The sequence below is a fragment of the Desmodus rotundus genome, chromosome 4 (assembly GCF_022682495.2).
Source record: "Desmodus rotundus isolate HL8 chromosome 4, HLdesRot8A.1, whole genome shotgun sequence".
Taxonomy (NCBI): Eukaryota; Metazoa; Chordata; class Mammalia; order Chiroptera; family Phyllostomidae; genus Desmodus; species Desmodus rotundus.
In genome coordinates, this window is record NC_071390.1 from 116,912,782 (window position 1) to 116,935,270 (window position 22,489).

The 22,489-nt window shown below is 41.1% G+C and overlaps 1 protein-coding gene across 3 annotated transcripts in view; it reads left to right on the top strand.

Annotated features, from left to right (window-relative positions):
* The window catches only part of CEP135 (centrosomal protein 135), a 59,374-nt gene extending 48,675 nt beyond the window's left edge, over positions 1-10,699 (top strand). For 2 of the 3 annotated variants that reach the window (XM_053923136.1, XM_053923137.1), the window contains 4 exons: positions 552-754; positions 1,945-2,049; positions 4,049-4,162; positions 8,768-10,699. In XM_053923136.1, coding sequence (XP_053779111.1) covers positions 552-754; positions 1,945-2,049; positions 4,049-4,148 — 408 coding nt within the window. In that variant the 3' untranslated portion in view covers positions 4,149-4,162; positions 8,768-10,699. Of the gene's footprint in view, positions 1-551; positions 755-1,944; positions 2,050-4,048; positions 4,163-8,767 lie in introns of those variants that run through there. The other variant, XM_053923138.2, reaches the window with a different exon arrangement.
* The last annotated feature ends 11,790 nt before the right edge of the window (positions 10,700-22,489 follow it).

The window sequence follows — 22,489 nt, forward strand, 5'->3', positions numbered from 1 at the left end:
ATTTCACTGCTTCTTAAGTGGAATATTTTTCCTAATAAAAATCTCAAGGAATTTTAATCTCTAAAAGTCTGGTTAGCTGGAACTTCTCGTTCCCAGACTGAAGCATTACTTTAAACAACACAGTGTGTGTTTTCAAATGTCAGAGTTTTTAGGTCTTGCTCACTTGGCACATTTGTTTTCAGGTACTGAGAAGCTCGGATACCAGCTTGACTCTGTCGTCAGAGGACACAGATTTAATAGAGCAGAGGGGCCTCCTGCTGATAGGGCGGCCAATTTTAAAATTGTATGGTGATGGCCCTCTCCTGACCACATAGTGCTAGAGAAAACCATTTGAGGGTTGGAGTAGACCTCACAGCCAAATAAGCCCTAGTAAACTAGCAAAGATGATTTTGAAAATAAGATGTTTTTCTTATACTTAAAACAATGGTTCAAAAATCTTTAGCCAATACCCAAAATGAAGGAACTGATGTCTGTGTTCACAGCCCTGCAGATAATTTTTCAGAGTAAGTCTGAAATTGTACTGAAGCAATCTTACTTTGTTTTTCCTGCAGGTTGTGGTGGAATTAGAAAACGTAAAATCAGAATCAGAGCTGTTAAAAAAACAACTGTCGAGTGAGAGACATACAATTAAAAACCTTGAATCATTGTTGGCTACAAATAGGGATAAAGAATTTCATTCTCATTTGAACTCCCACGAGAAGGATACAGAAATTCAGCTACTTAAAGAGAAGTTAACCCTTTCAGAAAGCAAATTGTAAGTGTCATAAATCCACGTGAGGAAAACAGCTTCTCAGAAATACTTTTTAATATGAGTAAATTTTTTGTAGGTTTGTAGCTAAAACAAATGATTAAAAAACACTGGTGGAACCATAAAAAATATTTTTTCAACTTTTGGAGGGAGAGGGTAATGGGTATATGAAGCGTAATAAAAACCAAAATATTTTACTCATGTGGCTGCTGCTTTCAGAAGTTTAGGGGCTTAGTTCAGAAGAGACATCACGTTTGGGGATGTAGGTTTGTACGTCCTCACCACAGAGGTGGCTCCCATGGAAGTCAGTGAGTGAACTTTGGAAAAATGCCTACATTTGAGCAAGGAAGAGCGGAGCCGGGCAAGGAGAGAGCATTTAACACGGGAATGTTGGCAGTGTCTCATGCTGTGGGTTAGGAAAAAGATTTCAAAAAAGCTATGCAATTTGACCCTCATGCGTATTGATTACTTTTAGGAGATTGATGATGGTATCTTTTTAGAATGGAGAGGTTTTAGGCACATTTGTTGGAAGAAGAGGGGAAACCCGAGTAGACAGCACAAATGGAATAATTAACCTTTTTTTTGTTTTTTGTTTAAGTCCTCACACAAGGATATTTGTTTTTTTAGTTGATTTTAGAGAGAAGAGGGGGCAGGAGAGAGAGAGAGCCATCAATGTGAGAGAGAGACATTGGTCAGTTGCCTCCCATGTGCTCCCCAACCTGGGACGTGCCCTGACCGGGGATGGAACCCGCGACCTTTTGGTGTACGGGACGACATTCCAGCCAACGGTGCCACTCAGCCGGGGCTGGAATAATACATTTTTAAAAAGAGTTAGAAATATTTGTTTCCGAGGCAAGAGTCAAGAGAGAGCCAGTGAAGATACTTTACAGCTAGATGTTACAATCCATGTCTTACGCAGAGTTGTATCCCCAGCATTGCTACTGTGCCTAGTGCATGCTGCAGGCTCCGCAAATGTTTACTAAATAAGTGGCATGCACGAAAAAGCAAACTTTGTGATAGAAGCTCCAGAAGTTTAGAGAATTACAGTTGAAAGGCTGGACCTTCTCTTTTTTTCCCCCCTTATGTATTATCTCCTTTATATTTATTAATAACAAAAACAAAAATCTATAGCACTTAACTCTATAAAACAAAACATTCGTTATTTATTTCTTTGACTTTTAAATTTTGTTTTTAAGAACTAGTCAGAGCCGGGAGAACACCATGCTTCGGGCTACAGTGGTACAACTACAAACAGATCACGACGCCCTGAAAAGGCAGATTGCCACAGAAAGATATGAACGGTAAGAAAAATGTTTAGCATTAGACAGTGTTTTTATTGATTTCCTATCGCAGTCTAAAAAGTATTTAATGTGGCTTACAAATAGCAAATTTGTCTTTAGCATTAATACTTAAAATAAATTTCTTCAGTAATTCTTCTTAAAAAGGCAGCAAGTGTTGTGGAAGATAATTTACCTACAGTAAATAAAGTAGCAAGTATTATTTGAATGTTTCTCATTGCGTTTCTCGAGGCAAAGTTAGGGCATTATTTCAGAGGATATAGTTAGCAAATGAACAAGCTAGTGAGGATTCCACGAGAGTCCAAAACAATTTATTATTATGCCTATATCATAGGAGACTGGGTCACACAAATAGTAAATAGCAGAGTCAAGAATGAAACTCAGGCAGGTCTGTGTAATTTTAAAGCCTATTCTCCTAACCTCTACAATGTATTCTGTACACCTTAGTAATTTTTTAAAAGATTTTACTTGTTTACTTTTAGACAGAGGGGAGGGAGGGGGGAAGAGAGGGAGAGAAACATCAGTTGGCTGCCTCTTGTAGGCACCCCAACTAAGGCCCGAATGTACAACACAGGCATGTACCTTGACTGGGAATTGAACCAGCGACCCTTCAATTTGCAGTCCAGGGCCCAACCAACTGAGCCACACTGGACAGGGTACACCTTAGTAATTTTCATACTGACTTAAATTTTAGTTCATATCCTTCATTATGTTAAAAATTTTAATCCCCAGTGTTACAGCCAGGAATAACACCTGTTTTAACATCAAAATCAAAAGTCTTAATTTGCAAATCACCTGTTGGGTTTCTTTTCTTCCATTACTTTTTCCTATTATATTCATGCCATAGATAACAACATTTCTGAAATTTAATTCTCAAATAATGTTCAAATAGCATTACTAGGTCAATTTTTGAATTCTCATTCTTATCCATTGGCATCAGTGATGTGCTGTTCGAGGTATAGACAGAATTTGCTAGGAATTCAATATTTATGATTTAGTAAGAAATGAAGCCTGAGATTGAATTAGTGTCATGAAAGGTGTGTTTTTTATCTTGTAATTTGGAAGGCCTAGATTCTTAAAATGTTAAACTGTACATATACAATGATTTCCATTTCTTAATGATAACTTAAATTCTTTCAATTCAGGGCTCCCAAGTCAAGCTCTCTATTGCCTGAGGTTATAGACCCCCTTAATTTCTCTCCTTTTTCCTTAACCCAGTCCCCAAAAACCTTGACCTCCATGACCAAGTCTTTCCTTCTTACCATCCTACTAGATCGTGCATTCTTAAAAGGACAATATTGCCACCCCATGGGACAAAATTGGTTCTTGGAGTAGCAAATGCCCTTGGGTATTACAATATTTGATATCCCTCCAAAGGGCCACAGTGTGTAAACAATGTACCTATGTGTTAAAATTCATGGAGTGTGGAGATAATTTGGGGGTGGGGTGGAATATCTATAAAAGCTTCTTTAGGGGAATAATAGTGGAAAAGAGTGAGATTGCGAACCCCCCAACTAGGTAGAAATCTTGGACACTGAAGAACTCGAGACAGAAAAAGTCTTGGCCAGAGGCCCTGGATGCATAGCTCCCAAAGGAGGTGGCAATGCAGTCCCCATGCTTCGTGGGGCAGACACAGACACAGGGAAGGACAGCATAACAGAGAGAATGGGTTACCTTACTTCTGACATGTGGGAGTTTTGAGGCAGGAAGAAGGAAGAGGTCTAGATTTATATGCAAGAAGAGGTGGGAAAGGAAGGGGTAGAGGGGGAACCATACAACTTTGGAAATCTGTATTCAGAGGGACTTTGAACAGTCTTTTATAATATTGTACAATTCCTTTCGTATAGTCTTTCTTATTTACTACTTAAAAATCCTGAAAGGACATGGGATTTAAATGTAGTAGAAATAGAAATTGAGTAGAAATTATTTAATTAACAATAACAGTGCCTTATTTTTTTGTAACCCTTTTTGGTATAATCCCTTATTTGATCTTACTTGACAGAGAACGAGCCATCCAAGAGATGCGTCGACATGGTCTTCCCACGCCACCCCTTAGCTCTACTCTGAAGTCTCCTTTACATTCTCCTGAACACATGAACTGACATTTGTAAGAAAGGTATGTATGTAACACCATGGTCAAGCAAAATGAATCTGTGGTTAAAAAACACCAAGAAGTAGCATTCGGGGGAGACAGGGAGATTGTGTGCAGAAGTGGTCAGGGGAACGTTCTGACCACCTTTGGTGGGAATGATGGAATGTTCTATTTGGTGGTAATGGTTACATGGGTATATATGATTGTAAAACCTCCATGACAATGTGAGACATCACAGAGAAACAGTTCATGAAGTGCCAGGTTCCAGGTACAAATAATAGATGATAAAATTGTGGGCAAAGACAGACAGGAATGTATGTGACACAATAGACTGAATCTGGTTGGAATGGCAGGTTGTTGGGGAATAATGAGGGATACAGGCGTGGAAGGTCAAGTGGGATATTTGCAATTATTTGATGCGAGACTAAATTAGAGATTATAGACTTACTATTCCGTAAGTCAGGGTGAGCCTTCGAAGGTCTTCCTGTGTATAGGATGCATGCAAGGGAGGGATTAAGATAAAAGAACTGTTCTTGGCAGATTAACTTCAAAATTGTATTTGGGTTTTATTGAGGAGGGTAGAAACTGGAGGCAGGGAGACCAGAAAGAGATAAGAAATGAACAGTATAATCAGCTCACGATCAGTATAATAATATTGAAAGCTAGGGCAGATTTTTTTTTTAATTGATTTTAGAGAGAGACACAGAAGTCTCAATTTGTTGTTTTACTTGTCCATACGTTTGTTGGTTGATTGTTGTTTGTGCCCTGATGGGGGTCAAACACGTAACGTTGGCCTGGCAGGACCACGCTCTGAAAACCGAGCGGCCTGGCCAGGGCAGACTTTAAAAAGGGATTACACACACAGGAAAGCGTCGTGTCGTGATACACAGCTCCGTGAATTTTTGCAAACTGGGCACAACTCCTGCACAACCTGTACTAAGATCAAGAAACCAAACATCTCATTGGGGCTCCCTCCCGGTCGGAAGCCCTGCTCTAAAAGTAACCGTCCTGACTATTAAAAGCATACATTTTTTTTGGCCTCTCTTTGGACATTTTAAAAATGAAATGATACATTTCTGGCTTCTTGGCTTCAACAGTACGTTTGTGAGATTCATCCCACTATTGTGTGCATTTGTAGATTGCTCAGTCTTGTTGCTGCATTGCATTCCATTCCAGGAACTTACCACAGTCCGTTTACTCGTGCTGTCGCTGATGGACGCTGGTGTTTCTAGCCCAGGCTGTGACAGAGAGCTGTGGTCATTCTAGTACCGTGTGCTGGTGAACAGAAGTGTGCGTTTCTTTTGGGTATATACTTCCGAGTGAAATTGTCAGGTCATGGGACACACGTGGTTGAGCTTGAGTGGGTACGGCAGGACAGTTTTCCAGAGTGCTAGGACACGTGAGACTGAGGACGTCAAAGAATGTGCCCACTCAGTGCAGATAGGAACAAATGGGAAAGAAGCATGTCAGACCCAGGGTTTGAGAGGTAGGTGACTGTGACAAATGCAGGCTCATTCACAGAAATAGTAAAGTCAGTTTTTCAAAAAAATACACATTTTTTTTCTTCTTTTCATAGAAGTACATAGGAGATAATTAAGCATTTCCTCAATGCCTCAGAATCCTCCGAATAACATTAGTTATGTGCTCTGCTTTAACATACAGATGCCCCCAGGGCTTATTGGTATTTGAAGGGCCTGTGTTTAAACGATTTCTGATTGCTGTGCTTTCGCTTTTGCGTTTGTTTGTTTGAGTAAAACGTTTACTTTCCTCTTCACTTTGAGGGCCACTTCTCAGTGCAGGCTGCAATCACTGTGTCCTCACACCTTCTACCTGCTGCATTAATTTGAATGTGATTAGGTGGAGGTTCCATTTCTTGTTATAAAGCTGCGTAACAGTTGTGACAAACATTTGCTCATGCCTGATCCACAGCTGCGTTTCACATCAGGGGTGGAAGTTGGGGCCTGTGGGACAAGTCGCCCTCCTCCCTGTTTCTGTAAATTAAGCTTTATTGGGGCATAGCCACACCCATTGGATACGGAACGTGCGTGCCTGCTTTTCTACAGTGGCAGAATTAAGTAGTTGTGACAGAGACCCGGTGGCGCACCAATCTAAAATATTGACTGCCTGGCCTGTCACGTCCCGGAGCCTGTGGGAAGGTCAGCAGTGCTCCTGTGAAGTAATGAGTGAAGATCCCGTGAAAGAGTCCCGGGGACTTCCGGGGATCCCCAGGCTACATTTTAAGAATCACTGATACCGCACTTAGTGGATTCCAGCAATCTCTAAAGATGTGATGAATTAGAAAACATTTTTTAATTGCAATAACATACATACAACATGAACTTTGCCATCTTAACTATTTTTAAGTGAAAACTCAGTGGCCTGAAATTCTGTGTTGTGCAGCCATCACCACTATTTCCAAAACTTACTCATCATCCCAAACAGAAACTCTGCGTCTATGAAGCCAGAGATCTTCAGCCCTCACTTCCCCAGCCCCTGGTAACCTCTACTGTACTTTTCTGTCCCTACGAATGTGCCTATTTAGGTTTTCGTGTAAGTGAAATATACAGTATTTGCCCTTTTGTGTCTGCCTTATTTCACTTCAGATAATGCTTTCAAGGTTCAATCTGTGTCATAGCGTGTCTTAGAATTTCACTCCTTTTTATGCCTGGAGAATATTCCGTTGTGTGCTTACACGACATTTGGATTGTTGTCACTGCTTAACTATTGTGAGTAATGCTGCCGAGAACATCGATGTCGTATGGAAATTGGTGTCATACGGGTCATGGGAAAATTCTGTGTTTAACTTCTTGAGCACCTGACAAGCTTTTTCCACACAGCTGCACCATTTCACATTTCCCTCAGCGGTGCAAGGGCTGCGGTTTTTCACTTCTTGTCAACACTTGTTGTTTTTTATTTTTTTATTGTAGACATCATGGTAGGGGTGAATTAGACACTTCTACAACCATTAACAAATCCCAGAGTATCCTAATAATGTTGTTAATTGGGACCCATTTTCATTCCTATTTTCTAAATATTGTCACCAAAACCAATTTTAAGGAATTTCCCCATAAGTACTCAAAAATGAATATGACATAGTCATATCAGCTCCTATTTACAGTGTCTATAATGGTTAAAATATATAACCAATTTGGTTTTTACTTTTTTGATTATTGTATCTAATACATGCTCACTGAGAAAAACAAAATACAAAAGTATAAATAAGTATAAATCAAAATCAATTTCTTTACATTTTTATATGGAAAATACACATAACATTAAATTTATCATTTTAACCATTTTTAAGTGTAAATTTCTCTGGCAGTTAGTATGTTTACATTGTTGTGCACAAATGATTTTCATTATCCAACCTCAGAACTTTATCTTCTCCGGCTGAAACCCTGTACTCAGTAACTGCTAACTCCCCATTCTCCCCTCGCCCCAGCCCCGGACCAGCACCGTTACAGTTTGTGTGAATTTGCCTCCCCTGTGCACCTCACATAAATGAATCCGACAGTGTTTGTCCTTTGTGACGGGCTTATGGTACTTAGCATAATGTTTCCAGGGTTCACCCATGGGGGAGCTTCTCTCAGATCTCCCTTTCTTCTGAAGGTTAAATAATATGCCGTTGTGTGTACACACCGCATTCTGTGCCTCTGCTCATCAGTCGATGGACACTCGGGTTGCCGTTACGAAAATGCTGCTGCTAACATGGATATACAAATCAAAATCTCTTTTAATCCTACAGCCCGGAGAAAACAGAAATGAGCATGTTGATACACTTCCTTTTCGTATTTAATCTGCAGTTAACATATGCACACATGCCTAGACAGACAGACATAATTCTAACAGAGATTGTACTCAAGATAGTTTTTGTCCTGTTTTTTTGTTCTGTTTTGTTCTTTGTGGTTCCTCCCCGCCTCCCGATATTGGTGTGAGGATTTATGGATATCATTAAAAGCATTTTCAAAAATGCCATTTTAAAACAGTGACCTAATGGTTTATCACATGGATATTTTGGGATTTATTTATCATTCTCCTCTTATGGGACATATAGCTTGTTTCCAATTTTTTTCTCTTATCAATAATGTTTTACATCAGTATTAGAAAACATGTCTTATAACATCCTCTTAAGTATGTCTTCCTCAGTATAGAAAATGTAATTACTTTCCAACGTTTCCAATATGGGATTTTTCACATTTTAATATGTGTGTTTTAATTGGGAGGATGATTAGATAGCACATAAGGTGAAAATCTTTTGGAAAATATTTGCTTTCTATAACATTCTAAGACTCAGACAACATAATTTCCAGTACTTGTATACAATTTTATTTAACCTAGACATCATGTTGCCCCTTTTTCTGAGTGGTTTTTCTCAGTTAACGTGCCCTTATTCCGGTCTGTTACCACATGTCATTCTTTCAGTCCTCGTGTGTTCTGATGTACTGTGGTGGTTTGAAGGGAATAACAGTGCTTCTTAATCCTTAAATATAACTTAATTGTAAGCAGAGGCTTTATTAGAGACTGCAATTTCAATGAAAACATTACTGCATTTCAGCTTTCCATGCTGTACTGAGTAACTTGGTTGTTCATTTTTCTCCTAACCCACCTTTCCCCTCCCCTCTTTTTCAGAAGGACGACTTTCAGTGAGTGGCTGTACGGACTTGTTAGAGGACAGAACAGTAATGATATATTTGAAGTTCCTGAAAATCATGAACATTGATACAAATTCTACCTCTGTCAACTTTTATTTAAATCAGTGAATATTTATGTTAAAAAATTGGTGTAAAAGAGCTATATCTATGTATATTTTCATACATATGACAGAACAAAATATGTATTAATAGTGCTAACTGATGTTATGTCGGTATTTTTATTATTCCTGACTTAAATTACTCTTCAAACTGTGTTTATACTGTGAAATAATATAATGTATTGTTCACATTATGCTTTAATAATCTTTTTCTTAATGAGCTATGATATTTGTATATAAATATTCTTATAGTACTTGTTTTAAAGTGTTATTAGTTTTCATGTGTTTATAACCCATAACTTTAACACATGCCCAAAGGATTATCACCTTTGATGTCATGCTTAACTTTTTTCTTCTAAATGTCACTTAATTACTTGCCAATTTGCTGCCTATCATTGAGGGGAATATATTCAGGTCTATTCCTACAATAGCAGAGGTCTTGATAAAATAACGATTACTGTACACAATTTGTTACTGCCAACTAGAACTGTGAGGATGGGAAAGACACATTCATATGTTAAACACAACATTATTTCGCCGTCATGTGGACTCTTCACAAAATCCAAACGTTATCAAAATCAAACTAAAGCTGTGTTCAGAACTTTGTAAAACCATAGAACGGAAATTTGGGACTTTTTACAGTAAATAAAATTCTTCACTGTATTAATCTAAAATTTCATAATGTAAAGTATACGTGGCAAATACAGTAAAATATCTTGCTAAAATTCCAGTATACATTCAATAACATTAGATTTTTGTTTCTAAACTCATATGTTATAATTTAATCAGCCTTCCAGAATGGTATGTAAGCACTGAACTATAGCATATTAAGTAGAAAACAGCTTTTTACAATTAAATTTTAAAGTTTTAATTTTAAAGAATATAGATATATGCATATATTAATAAAAGAACAGCAGTATAAAATAGAAAGTTGGATACAAAAGCTAATCGTGTTTGAACTATATGCATTTAAGGAAAATCCTTTTCTCTAATAAATTTCATTATGATTGAAGAAAAAAACTTTTTTAACATAGAAAGTGGGAGGCCAATTATTTATGATACATTTTGTTTCCTCTTGTGGTTTACTAAAGTGGAGTGTGTGCGTGCATTTGTATGCACCTGGAGGTGGGCGGTGCTCTCTTTCTAAACTGCTCTGCCTTACATGTCTGAGTTACACCCTTCGCAATAATTCCATGTGTATTGGGTGCGATGTGCCTTACTTTACCACCATCTTTGTAATTTTACCTATTCCATCTCCTTTGTGTGAATCCATGTATTATAGCAACATACAAGAAAAATGGACTGTTTGCAGTGTCTAGTGGAAAATCTCTTAATAAATATATGTGAATGAAATAAAAATATTTTGCCACCTTTTCCCCCAAAGCAACAGCTATACATGTTTTGTTAGATGTATTTTATTTTTAATGTTTTCTGTAATTAAAAGTGTATTCCTTGCCATAAATGTTGCTTTTCCAACCATGATACTCCAGTTTCCTAAAATTAGTTTTATCTCAAAACACTGAATGTTCTGAACATTTGTAGATGTTTTTAATTTGTTTTAAATTATGGAGATTGACATAGATTTTCCAGTAGACATTCCAGTTAATTTATTTTCTCTTTTTTACAACTAGTTTTTAAGTAATTTTGGCAGTATTTGCTAATTGTAAAATTAAGTAGTTTATTCAAATCGAGCTTTATCATGGTGAGATACGGGGAATTCTCCGAACTTAGGTGCCAGGCAGTTTTGTTTTGTTTTTTTACTGACTTCCATTTATTTTCAATCAGTTCAAAATATAAGAAATTAAGTTATAGTTTCTCTTTGAAATTCATTTACAAAATGGTTAAACAGGTTTGTGCGTTCACATTTTTCTCTCTTGCAAATGCTTTTTGTTAAGAACTACAATTACTATCCACTGTGCCACTGGCTCCCTCACCTGTACAATTTATCACACATATGATCTCATTACCCCTTCCAATTCTTAGAATAATTTAGTACCTGGTACACTGACTTTCTACCATTAATTGTATCAGTCTTTTTATGTCAGTATTTTCTTGGAACAATGGTTATTGACCAGGCCTGCACATTGGAGTTACCCAGACAAATTTAATGAAAAACTGATTTCTGAAATCTACATCATCCAAATAAATCAGATACTCTGGGAGTTAGGTGTGGGCTGTTGTTGTTTTCTCTCTAGATGATTCTAATGTGTAGCAAGGATTTAAAATGCCAAATGAGAAACTGATCCACCAAAGCGATTTCATGACTCAAGAATGAAAACAAGGTTCTAAATCTTATAGTTACCTCCAATAGCTCAACTTCTAGCATCCTACTCACCCCTCTTTCTAAGGCACACTGTATATTAATGCCTACTCCAACAATTCTGGACTGCCAGGATCTCCAGTTGTTTGCATCACCTATCCCTTGCCTGTAATTCCCTCACTCTCCCTTTCCTCTTCATCTGGCAGAGACATCACCTTCCTTGCATGTACCCTGAATAATCTTGTCCCTCTGAACTGAACACTCAAATCTTGTTCCCCAACTACTTCACCTACTCTGCATCTGCACCTGAACAGCTGAATGAACTTGGATGGGGGGCGGGGGAGCCAACCATGCTGCGTCTTTTCACTTAAAATGTATAGCCCTGAAAATCAAGTGTCCACAGCACTGTGACAGTCCTAATACATTTTAACCTCTCCCCACGTATTTCACACCTTCTCTACTCAGACCTTCCCCAACTATTGTGCACCTTCTCCCCAAGCATTTCACACCTGCTCTTTACTCAGGCCTTCTATCCTCCCTCCTCATTCTCAGCTTGTTTATTTTTTCACTGAGAAAATGGACCAATAAGAAGTTCCTCAACCTTTGGATCTATTAACAGCATATCTGTATCCATGTAACTTCCTTCCCTCCTATTATAGCATGAACCATCTCTGCCTTCCAGTTATTCCATCTAGTTGTGGCCAGTATTCATTCCTGGTACTAGTCACTTCTTAACTGTTTCCTATACACTGGCAGAAGATGTGAGACTGCAGGGTCAGAGACAAAGCTCTTGATTTCTCGTGGCACAGTAGCAGCATCAGCATGTTTGCATCGGGTCATCCTAATCTCCCAAACCCCACGGGGACAATATGGGGGCCCCCAGATGAGTATGCATGCAGACGTTCATGTCACAACCAGGAGCACTGAGCTCAGGGAATCTGCCTCTGCTACAGCAAGCACCCAGTAAGCCCACTCTCCGTTCCAGAAGAAGGCACTGCCTTATCCCTCAAGGCTGCTCGCTGCAACACAAGGCTGAGAAATAACCTGGGTAAAGATTGATCAGGGTCTTGCACTCTCGGCATACCCGCAACACAAATACACAGGGAGACTCAACGTTGTCTTTCTCAAGGATAATCGACCCTTTGACCTTACAACATTCTCAGCCAGATTGAGTTTTCATAAGTTGGCCACCCTGCTTAATCCGATCAACAGATGCTGGGACCAAACCTGTTCAACTTGTTTCATATAGCAGTAGTTAAGGCTAATATCAGTAGGATTCCAAATAGCAGGAAGAGGCCAACCAGCAGTACTAACTTCAATCATGACTTCTCGGTTCCCAGCCAGCCAGTTGTAACTGTCAAGGGTAGCACTGGGTGTTGGACATCCAGGATGTAGTCTAAAGCCAATCTTTTTAAAATTTTATTTATTTATTATTATTGTTTATTTTTGGAGAGAGAGAAAGGAAGAGAAGGAGAAAGGGAAAGAATCATCAATCGGTTGCCTCTCGCATGCCCGCAACTGGGGACCTGGCCCATAACCAGGCCTGGGCCCTGACCAGAAATCGAACCAGCAACCTTTTGGGTTCACATGTCAGCACGCATTCCACTGAGCCACACCAGCCAGGGCTCAATCAAGTTTTTAAAAGCATGTGCTGGTGTTTGTGTTTCTACATGTGCAAGGCAGAGTCCATGTTCAGGAGCTGCCCTTGATGGCACCAAGCATAGCAAAACAGCTCAAAAGAGGCCATGCCCACGTGAGTTTTTCTGTTTCCGTAGCACGTGGACGGGGCGGACAGATACAGCAGTCAAAATGCCAGCCGCTGCAGTTTCTTGACTCCAACAGACCATATGATTTTTGGCCGGCTGCAGTACAGGCTCATTGTAGGAGACAAAGAGAACATTCACTGCTACTGGTTTGGGCCCTGCTCAGAGAATGCTGATTTGTGGATTAGCTGATATCAAGGACCAAACTGAATGCCCAAGTGAGGTGTGTACTGTCTCCAGTTCCCAAAAGTCCAGTAAGGAGCTGAACCTCTTTTTGGGTGGTGGGGTCCCAGAGATACAGCACTTTTTCCTGGGGTGCCGGAGGAATTGAGTCTTGTGAATCTGCCCACATAGTTCCAAGAAACTTTAGTTGGCAAGCAGGACACTGAATTTTGCTGGGGTTTTAACAGCCACCCCTGCTGCTGCTGTAAGTGTGATGGTCAGGAGTTTTGAGACAGACGTTTCTGGCTTGCCAACCAACAGATCCTCATCTGTAGGGTGAAAACCTTGAAGTCAGAGGGTCGAGTCACACACACTGAATCCTGGCTCACTCACTAGTGACAAACGGCAGAGAGTCTGTCTGTCCCTCTACTTTCAGCCCCTCCCTGATTGGGATAGTCCCCTCTGACACAGGATGGGGTGTAAGCATCTAATACTGCAATTCCTATGCCTCATTCAGATGTATGAGCAACAATGCTGCATTGGATTAGTCCAAAAGGCCTCCTCATAAGGCCATATTAACTTCGTTCCCCCACTCAGAACCTTGTCCAAATCCCATCATCAGACCACGGAGGATAGTGACTAGGTGCCTAGATCCTTGGGAACCATAGGAAGTTGAGTCCCCCCTCTTTCCCTAAGTTAGTATATTCATACAGGGTGTGCATGGCCTTCAGTCTTCCTTGGGGACAGAAAGAACTTGACCCTGTCACTTGGTTCCTTAAAGTATCAGGATTTTGTTGAGTTCAGGAAAGAGAAGGAAGGGGATAGAGGAGAACGCAGAGGGAGACAGGCAGCTCCTCCTCCTCAGTGGGCAAACCTTTGCATTGACTTTCAATTGTAAGTGGCTGATGGTGGCCCAGACTCAGCAAAGCCAAAACTCTGTATCCTTCCTGCTGACACCATTTACATCAGCTTTGGAGACCCCCTGACTCAGTAGCTGTTGTTAAATTATCTTTTGACAGGGGCCTTCGGGCTTACTGTCCAATTATCACGATGATACCCTTTTCTTATCCCACATACGGAGGAGAAAGCCATTCAGACAGCTCCTTTTAATCCCGCCTCTCATTGCTCAACCTCTAAGTATTCATTAACAAGTAGGACAGTTGGGGATCCCTATTTCCTCCCCCTCACACTTGGGCGAAGGCATTCACTACTTCCCATGCCACCTTCTCATACCCGCTAACCTCATCCTTTCTCTTCCAGGTAGCCTATCCTGTCAGCAGCCTATTCTTGCTGCCCAAATTCTGAGGAACTGTGAGCAGTGTGAGACTTTTGCCCTACTCCCAACCTGGCAGGTTAGCCCGCCACCGGTTCATGAGTGCAAACAGAACACAAGAGACTCCTGGGTCAGAAACAAAAGTTATTACTGCAAGCAGGCAGCATGAGTTTTACACCTGTTCCTCATGTCCCAAAGCCTGTGGGGACCGCGCAGGTAGGCCTGGATGGATGCCGTACGTGCAGTGGGTTTACATCCCAGCTGAGGAACTGGGTGCTCCTGTATAAGGGACTTCCAGCAAACCTGCCAACCTTTGCCTTGGAGGGAGATGTTCTTTTTTGTATTGGACGGCAAACAAATCTGCCCCCTGCTCTGGGGTGACACTATATCTCTCAAAGCTGTACCAACGTCCTTGAAAAGATAGTGCAGAATGTAGACCGTCAGTGTCTTTGCTAAAAAGACACACAGAAATGAGAGTTCTACAGAGGATTGTCTCTCAACACTAGTAATTTTTTTTAATTTTATTTTTATTGTTTATACTGTTACCGTTGTTCTTGCTCACTTTTCCTCTTTCCCCTCTTCTCTTCACCCCCAGCCAATCCCCAAACTGCTGTGTGTGTCCAGGGGTTGTGCGCACACGTTCTTTGGTTAATCCCTCACCATCTTTCACCCCGTGCCCCCAGCATCCTTTCCGACAGCTGTCAGTCTGCTCCATGTATCTAAGCTTCTGTTACTATTTCGTTCATTAGTTTATTGTGTTCATTAGATTCCACATATAAGTGAGATCGTGTGGTATTTGTCTTTCACTGATTGGCTTAATTCACTTAGCATAATTTTCTCCAGGTCCATCCATGCTGTTGCAAAGGGTGAGAGCTTCTTCTTTTTTTACTTCTGTCAACAAACAAGTGCTGGTGTGGATGTGGAGGAAAGGGGACCCTGGGGAGCTGTTGGTAGGAATGCAGACTGGGGCAGCCACTGTGGAAAACGGTATGGGGTATCCTTAAAAAATTAAACATGGAACTGCCTTATGACCCAGTGATTCCACTTCTGAGAATATAACTCAAGGATCCTGAAACACGAATACAAAAAAATATATGCACCTCAATGTTTGTATTAGTGTTATTTATAACAGCCATGATCTGGAAACAGCTTCAATGTCCATCTGTAGATGAGTGGATAAAAAAGTAATGTTTTTTTTAATTGAATTATGCATGTTTATACATAAAATTTACCATTTTAACAACTTTCAATTCATTGGCATTAAATACATTCACAACTATCAGTTACCCATTTCCAGAACTGTAATATTATTTTAAATGCACTGCTGGTTTGGATTTTCTAGAATTTTATTCAGATTTTTTATCTGTGCTCGTAGGTGGGACGGACCACAGTCATGTTTTGTCCAGCTTTGATCCTAGCTCCTAGAACGCGTACCGAAGCTTCTCCTTTCCCATCTCTGAAACCCCTTACATTACACGGGAACTCCGGGCTCTTTGAAAGTTTATCACTGACTCATGAAATCACCTGGGTAGGTGTATTTTTTAGAGGAAAATATTTGACCACTTTTCAAATTTCTATTACAAATATTGATCTATTCAGAGTGTCTCCCCCTTCTTAAGTCAGTTTTGTAACTTGGTTTTTCTGGAAAATTGATTTCATCTAGATTTTTAAAAATCTATACCTTAGCCACTTCTCTTGTGCAATTTTGATTTTTGTTTGTTTCTTCACTGATTGACTAGGATTAGCCACTTTTTTCTCCTAAGAATCAACTTTTTATTTTGTTGATCAAATCTGCTGTTTGCTTTGTTTTCTCTTTCCTTAACTTCTGCTTTACTCCTTTCTTCTTTCTGCTTCCTTTGTTTTTGTTTTCCTTCTTGAGTTATAAAATTAGTTTATTTTTTATTTAGTAATGTATGCAATAGAGGCTACGAAACTTCCTCGGAGAATCTCGGGCTGTGCCAAGGTTTTTTCGCATGCTTCTGTCATTGCTTTCTAACTAGGTTCCGACTGTGGTTATGGATAATTCCTTACATGGGATCACGATATGATTCATCATCTAAACTGGGCAATTTTGCCAATGAACTGTATCTTTTAGGTCAGGAAAACAGGTGTAAGCCAGGACCATTCTGGTTAAACCAGAAAGTATGGTCACCCTATTTTTAACACAAGTTATTTAGAAGGGAGTTTTAAATTTTTGACATAAGATTTTGTTGGAAATAACTAATTCAGTGAATTTTGATAAATATTTGGTTTGCATGGATGTTGTTTTTTTGAAATCTGTTGAGGTTGTATTATTTTTGGTTTTTGTCTAAAACTTGGTTAATTTTTCTGACTGTTCCAAATGGTTTTGTATTGAATGAATATTTTCTATTTGTTGGATATACATTTCTTGATATCTTTTAGATAAACATCTTTTTTTGGATAAAGCAACAGAGATTTATTTTTTCACGGCTCTACAGGCTGTAAGTCCAAGGTCAAGGTGTTGGCAGGTTTGGTTTCTGCTGAGGACTGTCTCCTTGGCTCGCAGATGGCCTCTCTCACTGCCTCTTCACATGGGCTTTTCTAGATGAACATCTTTCAGTTGCTAATTCCCCATTTAGTTATCTTTGTCTAAGGGATATATCAATTTCTAAGAAAAGTGAAGAAGTTTCCCATTATGAGAGCATATTCTTAACTTTTCTTTGTATTTCACTCTTTGGCTTAAGTAATTCAAAATATCATTAGATATGTAAGGTTTCAGGACTCTTATGGGTATGTTTTTAGCTTGTACCTTTTAGCATCTGATACTTTTTGCCTTCAAATCTCTTTATCAGATATTAATATTGCTACTTACACTCTCTTCTCTTTGTAACAGCTTTATTAAGATATAATTTGTATTTCTCCATGTAGTCACACATTTGAATTGTATGATTCGATTATCGTTAGTATATTCAGAGAGTTGCGCAGCTATTACCACCATCAATTTTTGAACATTTCATCATCCCAGAAAGAAACCCCGTACTCCAGAGCTGCTCACCATTTCCCCCAGGTCCTCTCTGCCAACCATGAATCTAAAACTGTCTCTGCAGATTTGCCTGTCTAGACCTTGCTATGAATGGAATCATATAACATGTGGCCTTTTGTTTTGGCTTCTTTCACTTAGCATAGCACCTCTAGGTTTACCCATGCGATAGCATATATCGGTACTTCATCCTTTTTTATTGCCAATGATACTTCATTATATGGATACACCACGTTTTGTTTAATCCATCCATCAGTTGAGGGGCATCTGGATTGTTTCTACTTGTTGGCCGTTGTAAATAATGCTACTATAAACATTCACGTATGTATTTGTGTGGGTATATGTTTTCATTTCTCCTGGGTGTGTCCCTAGGAGTAGAACTTCTGGATCATATGGTAACTCTGTATTTAACAATTTTTGGAAGTGCCTTTTCCCAAAGTGGCTGCACCATTTTACATTACCCCCGGCAATGTATGAGGGCTCCAGTTTTTCTGTGTCCTTACCAGACTTGCTCTTGTCCTTTTTATTGTAGCTGTCTCAGTGGGTGGAAAGTGGTATTTCATTATCCTTTTGATTTACCTTTCCCTCATGGTTGGTTAATGGTGTTGTGTATCTATCATTTGCTTCTTGGCCATTTGTATATCTTCACCGAAGAAATGTCTGTTGAGATCCTTTGTCCGTTTTTAAATTGGGATGTTTGTCCCTTTAATTACTAAGCTGTAGAAGTTCTTTATGTACTCTGTATACAAGTCCCTTGTCAGACACAGGATCTGCAAATATCTTTTCTCATTCTGTGGGTCATATTTTTACTCTCTTTATGGTATCATTGCAGCAAAAAAAAAAAAGTTTTTAATTTTGATGTAGTCTAATTTCATTTAGTTTTTTGTTGTTGTTGCTTGTGCTTTTGGTGTCAGATGTAAGAAACTATGGTCTAACCGAAGGGTGTGAAGACTTACTCCTATGTTTTCTTCTAAGAGTGTCAGCTCTCACCTTCAGATCAATGATCGATTTTGAAGTAATTATTTTATTTGGTGTGATATACTGGTCCAGTTTCATAGTATCTTTCCCAAGCTTCATTTTTTTTTTTTCATACAGATATCCAGGTGTCCCACATGTTTTCTTTTTGTTAGTATTTGCCTAGTATGCTTTCCCATTACTTTATTTTTAGATGCCATCTTAACTTTGTAATTTAGATGTAAGATATGTGAGATACAACAGTTATCCCCATTTTATAGATCTGAGGAAGTGTCCGTGGTGGATTATCCGGGGACCCTTGCCTAGGGACAGAAAGTCAGCACTGTGGATAGGAAAGTTGTTCTCATTCATTCTCACCCCATCCCAGGAGCTACATACAACCTGACCTATGAGCCACTTAAATAAGCCACCTCGCTCACCTTGAACTCTGCTTATTCACCACAGCCTAACGCCCGGAGTGGCCAGGAGGAAGTTACTAACCTTCTGCCTGACTCACGGAAACTTTCAAAATGATGGCATACCATATTATGGTACCGTGCGTCAGACCGTAAGACGCACCTAAGTTTTAGAGGAGGAAAATAGGAAAAAAAATTTTGAAGCAAAAAATGTGGTAAAATATTTAATAACATAAATAACATAATATTTCACCATTGTAAATGTAAGCTACATTTGAACTATAAGACGCACCCCCATTTTCCTCCCAAATTGGGGGGGTGCATCTTAATAGTCTGAAAAACATGGTACTTCAATTTTCTCCTTTGGACGTCAGGGCTTTTTGGATGGCACAACAGGGTTCTGAAGAAGCTGCAAGGGATAATTGAAATACTTCCTATACCACAAATTTCTACTAGTTTAGCTTTTCCCTATGTTAGTATCCATATGCTTTTTTTTTTTTTTTTGCCCACTCATTGTATTAGTCTCTCCTCCCAGTGTGAGTTTTCACTGCTGTACTCCTTTCCTGAGCTCTAAAAATACGCCCTGCGAATACACAGAGAAAGGGATCCCAAGCAAACATGCCGCAGTGTAGACTCAAGAGACTTCATTAGTCTGCGGTCTAACTTGGGGTCTCTCTTCCTTGTCATTATTGACGTTTTGATCAGATTATTCTCTGTTGTGGGAACTGTCCTGTGCATTGTACAATGTTTAGCAGCATCTCTGGCCTCTACCCACTAGATGCCAGTAGCAGCACCTGCCAACCAGTTATGACAATAAAAAATATCTCTAGACATTGCCAAACAGCTTTTAGAGGACAAAAATCACCCAAATTGAGAATGACTGCTTTAGCTATATAATTTCTTTCTCACATCCTTTCTATAATCCTTACAAAATGAGTAAATGGTTAAATATTGTTAGCATTTCCAATGTTCTGCATTTTTCCTTTGCATTGTATTAAGGTCTCTGAAAATGTGTCTTAACTGAAAGGCAGCTAGCTATGTCAACAGTGGACTGGTACCTGGTTTGATGAGCCACAGGTGTTAGAGCCCCCTCTGCAGTAACGACGAACCGATGTGTTTGAAAAGTGAGGGAAAAACCGCAGCTGTCTAGAGCGGTGCTCTGCCTTCTGAGGCCCGTGAGACACAAAGACTAGCCAGAAAGCTGTAATATGAGTTCTCTAGAACTCTTTCAGTATTTTAAGGGTATAGAATTTGGGATACCTTGCCCTGCAAAATCAAAAGACAGTAGACCCAAACTTGGTTTATGTAAATTTTAATTTTTATAGAGTATGTTCTCTTGTAGTTGACAAATCTACATTAGGAAAAAGACCCCGTTGTGTGTTCTACATGGATTTAATTTTGGGCTTGGGGGAACGTCTGGTGCTCTTGTATTAAATCAAAAGTGAGTTGCCTAACCTTTATAAAATTCTTCATTATTCTTGTTAGGAACAAAGCAATACTTTAGGATATGTAAGCATTGAACAACTGAATGATACCTATATTCACAAAAATACACAACCGTATTTTATGCTGGTGTTGATTTAAGTGTTTATCTAGACCCAGGTAGGTAAGGTAACCTGCACTACGTCTTTGCAGTATCAAAGTTGCTTCGTCTAAGTCACGCATCTACCTTAAAATTATTAGTCCCATTTTTGGCATTGAGACAGCTGGCTCAAGATTGAGTACCTTTTGGGGTCACCTTTCATCTTTTGCATCTTTGTCATTGATGTTTTTTTTGCTTTCTTTTAAATTTCCTGCTTAATAATGATGTTAAATTATTGTTAGCATCTTTGCATGAATAGTGAAGGAAAAGATCACCAGAAACAGATTTCCAATTCCATAGGACAAGTCTCAAGGTCTGGGCAGCTCTTTCTAAAAACTATTCTTGCTAAATGTCAAAATATAGCACAATATTTTGCAGAAGCAGATGTTAACAGGATGAGCTTGACCTGAACCCAGGAACCCAACTTGACAAGTATAGCCAACTACAAAGAAGAAATCAACATGTAATTAACCAAACTGTGTAAGCAGACACTAAACCTCCCTTCTCAGAGACAGGGCTTTGGATGTGAATGCCCTGTCTCCTTTACTTGCTGCAAGCAAATAAAACCACCTAAGGACAACCACATCTGGTTCTTGCCTAGAACAGTCCAAGCCCCCAAACCCTTGAGTCTGGTAACACATTGAAATTGTCGTAACAAAAAATACGGAGACAAAAATCTCAGTATTTCCAGGGAGGCCAAATAAGGAACAGATACAGAGTTTCTGGAAAACGCGAAGTCAATATCTAATTTCATTGTGGCTGGGGACAATAATGCCGAATGTCACTGTCACTTAGTTCTGATGTACAACGACTCAGCAGAGCGATTTCGAGCTTTTCTGTTTCTGTGTGGCATCTTTCAACTTGTTCGACTTTCAGGAGTCCCAGTGGCATTTCCCACCGTAGGGGCTTTGCAGGTCGAAACTCCCTCTGGAGTCCAGACCGCTCCCGTTAGTGTCTGACTCATCCAGGTACCAAGGGCCAGATGTACATCCCGAGGGATAGTGACTAATAGTCCAGGGTTCTTGCCCCATGTAAGCCTCGCAGTGAACCCATGGCAGTAACTTCAGAACCCAAGCGTTCGGACGTCCCTCTGGCGGTCCCGGTGCAGTGGTGGGTTGGGCAGTGATCAGTCCCACGCCCTTCCCCGCGGAGGGCTGCGGGTTTCTGGGCACCTTCTAGTCGGGGGCGTCTGGTGCGCGCCACTCCCGGTGGGCGCCGGAGGAAACTCGGAGCGTCCAGTGCCTCGCAGCGGCGCCCGGCGCTCCAGGAGCGAAGCCGGGCGGGGCCGCGGCGCGGGTCCGAGCGCCCGAGGCGCCGGCGGAGCATGTGACCACGCCGCGCGGGGCCGGGCGAGCAGTGCCGCGCGGTGGCGGCGGCGGGGAGAGCAATGGAGGCCGCGGCCGCCTGAGAGGCGGGTGCGCTCCTGGGACTGCTGGGCGGGCTGCCGGTGCTGCGGGGCCGCCGCGGGCTGGGCAGTCGCGTCCGCCGCCTGCGCGGGACCGCTCGTCCCTGTCCAGCAGCTCTACCAGCCTCGGCGCCGGGCGGGGACCTCAGGTGAGCGCCCTCTCGGGCCGCGGCCGCAGCCAGACAATGGGGGCAGCGGGCGAGCTTCTCCCCACTACTCGCGATCCCGGGCGGGGTCGCCGGGCGGGGTCCCCGAGGCGTTTGGGGATTCCCGACCTTGCCCGTGCCCTTGCCCTGGGAGCGTGGGGTTGGCGTGGCCGGCCGTGGACACTCCCCGAGCAACCCGCGCGTGGCGTGCGCCGTTTAGGATCCCACTCGAGGGAACCTGCGGTCGGGCGGCGCCTACGGGAACTCGCCGAGAGCGTGGGACCTTTTAATTCCCTCTTCCCTTCCCGCGCCGCGGGTTCCTGTGCTGGGGTCCCCAGCCCGGGTCCGGGTAGCGGCGCGGGACAGAGCGAGACCTCGCCGTCTGGGATCGGAGACGCTGACCAGGGTCAGCCCTCTCCCCCGCCGGGGCTGCATTGCTTTGTTTAACCTCTGCCAAGTCATTTCGCACAAACCCTTGTTGCCCCAATTCCGATGAGCCCCACTTTGATGGCTGGAACAAGACAAAGGTTTTCCCTGTTTACCAAGGGCTGGAGCCAGGCGATTACACGTTGCCAGTAGTGTAAAATGTGTTTTCCTTATCTTCTCCCAGAGGTCTGGCTGTGGTTTTCCTGGTTCTAT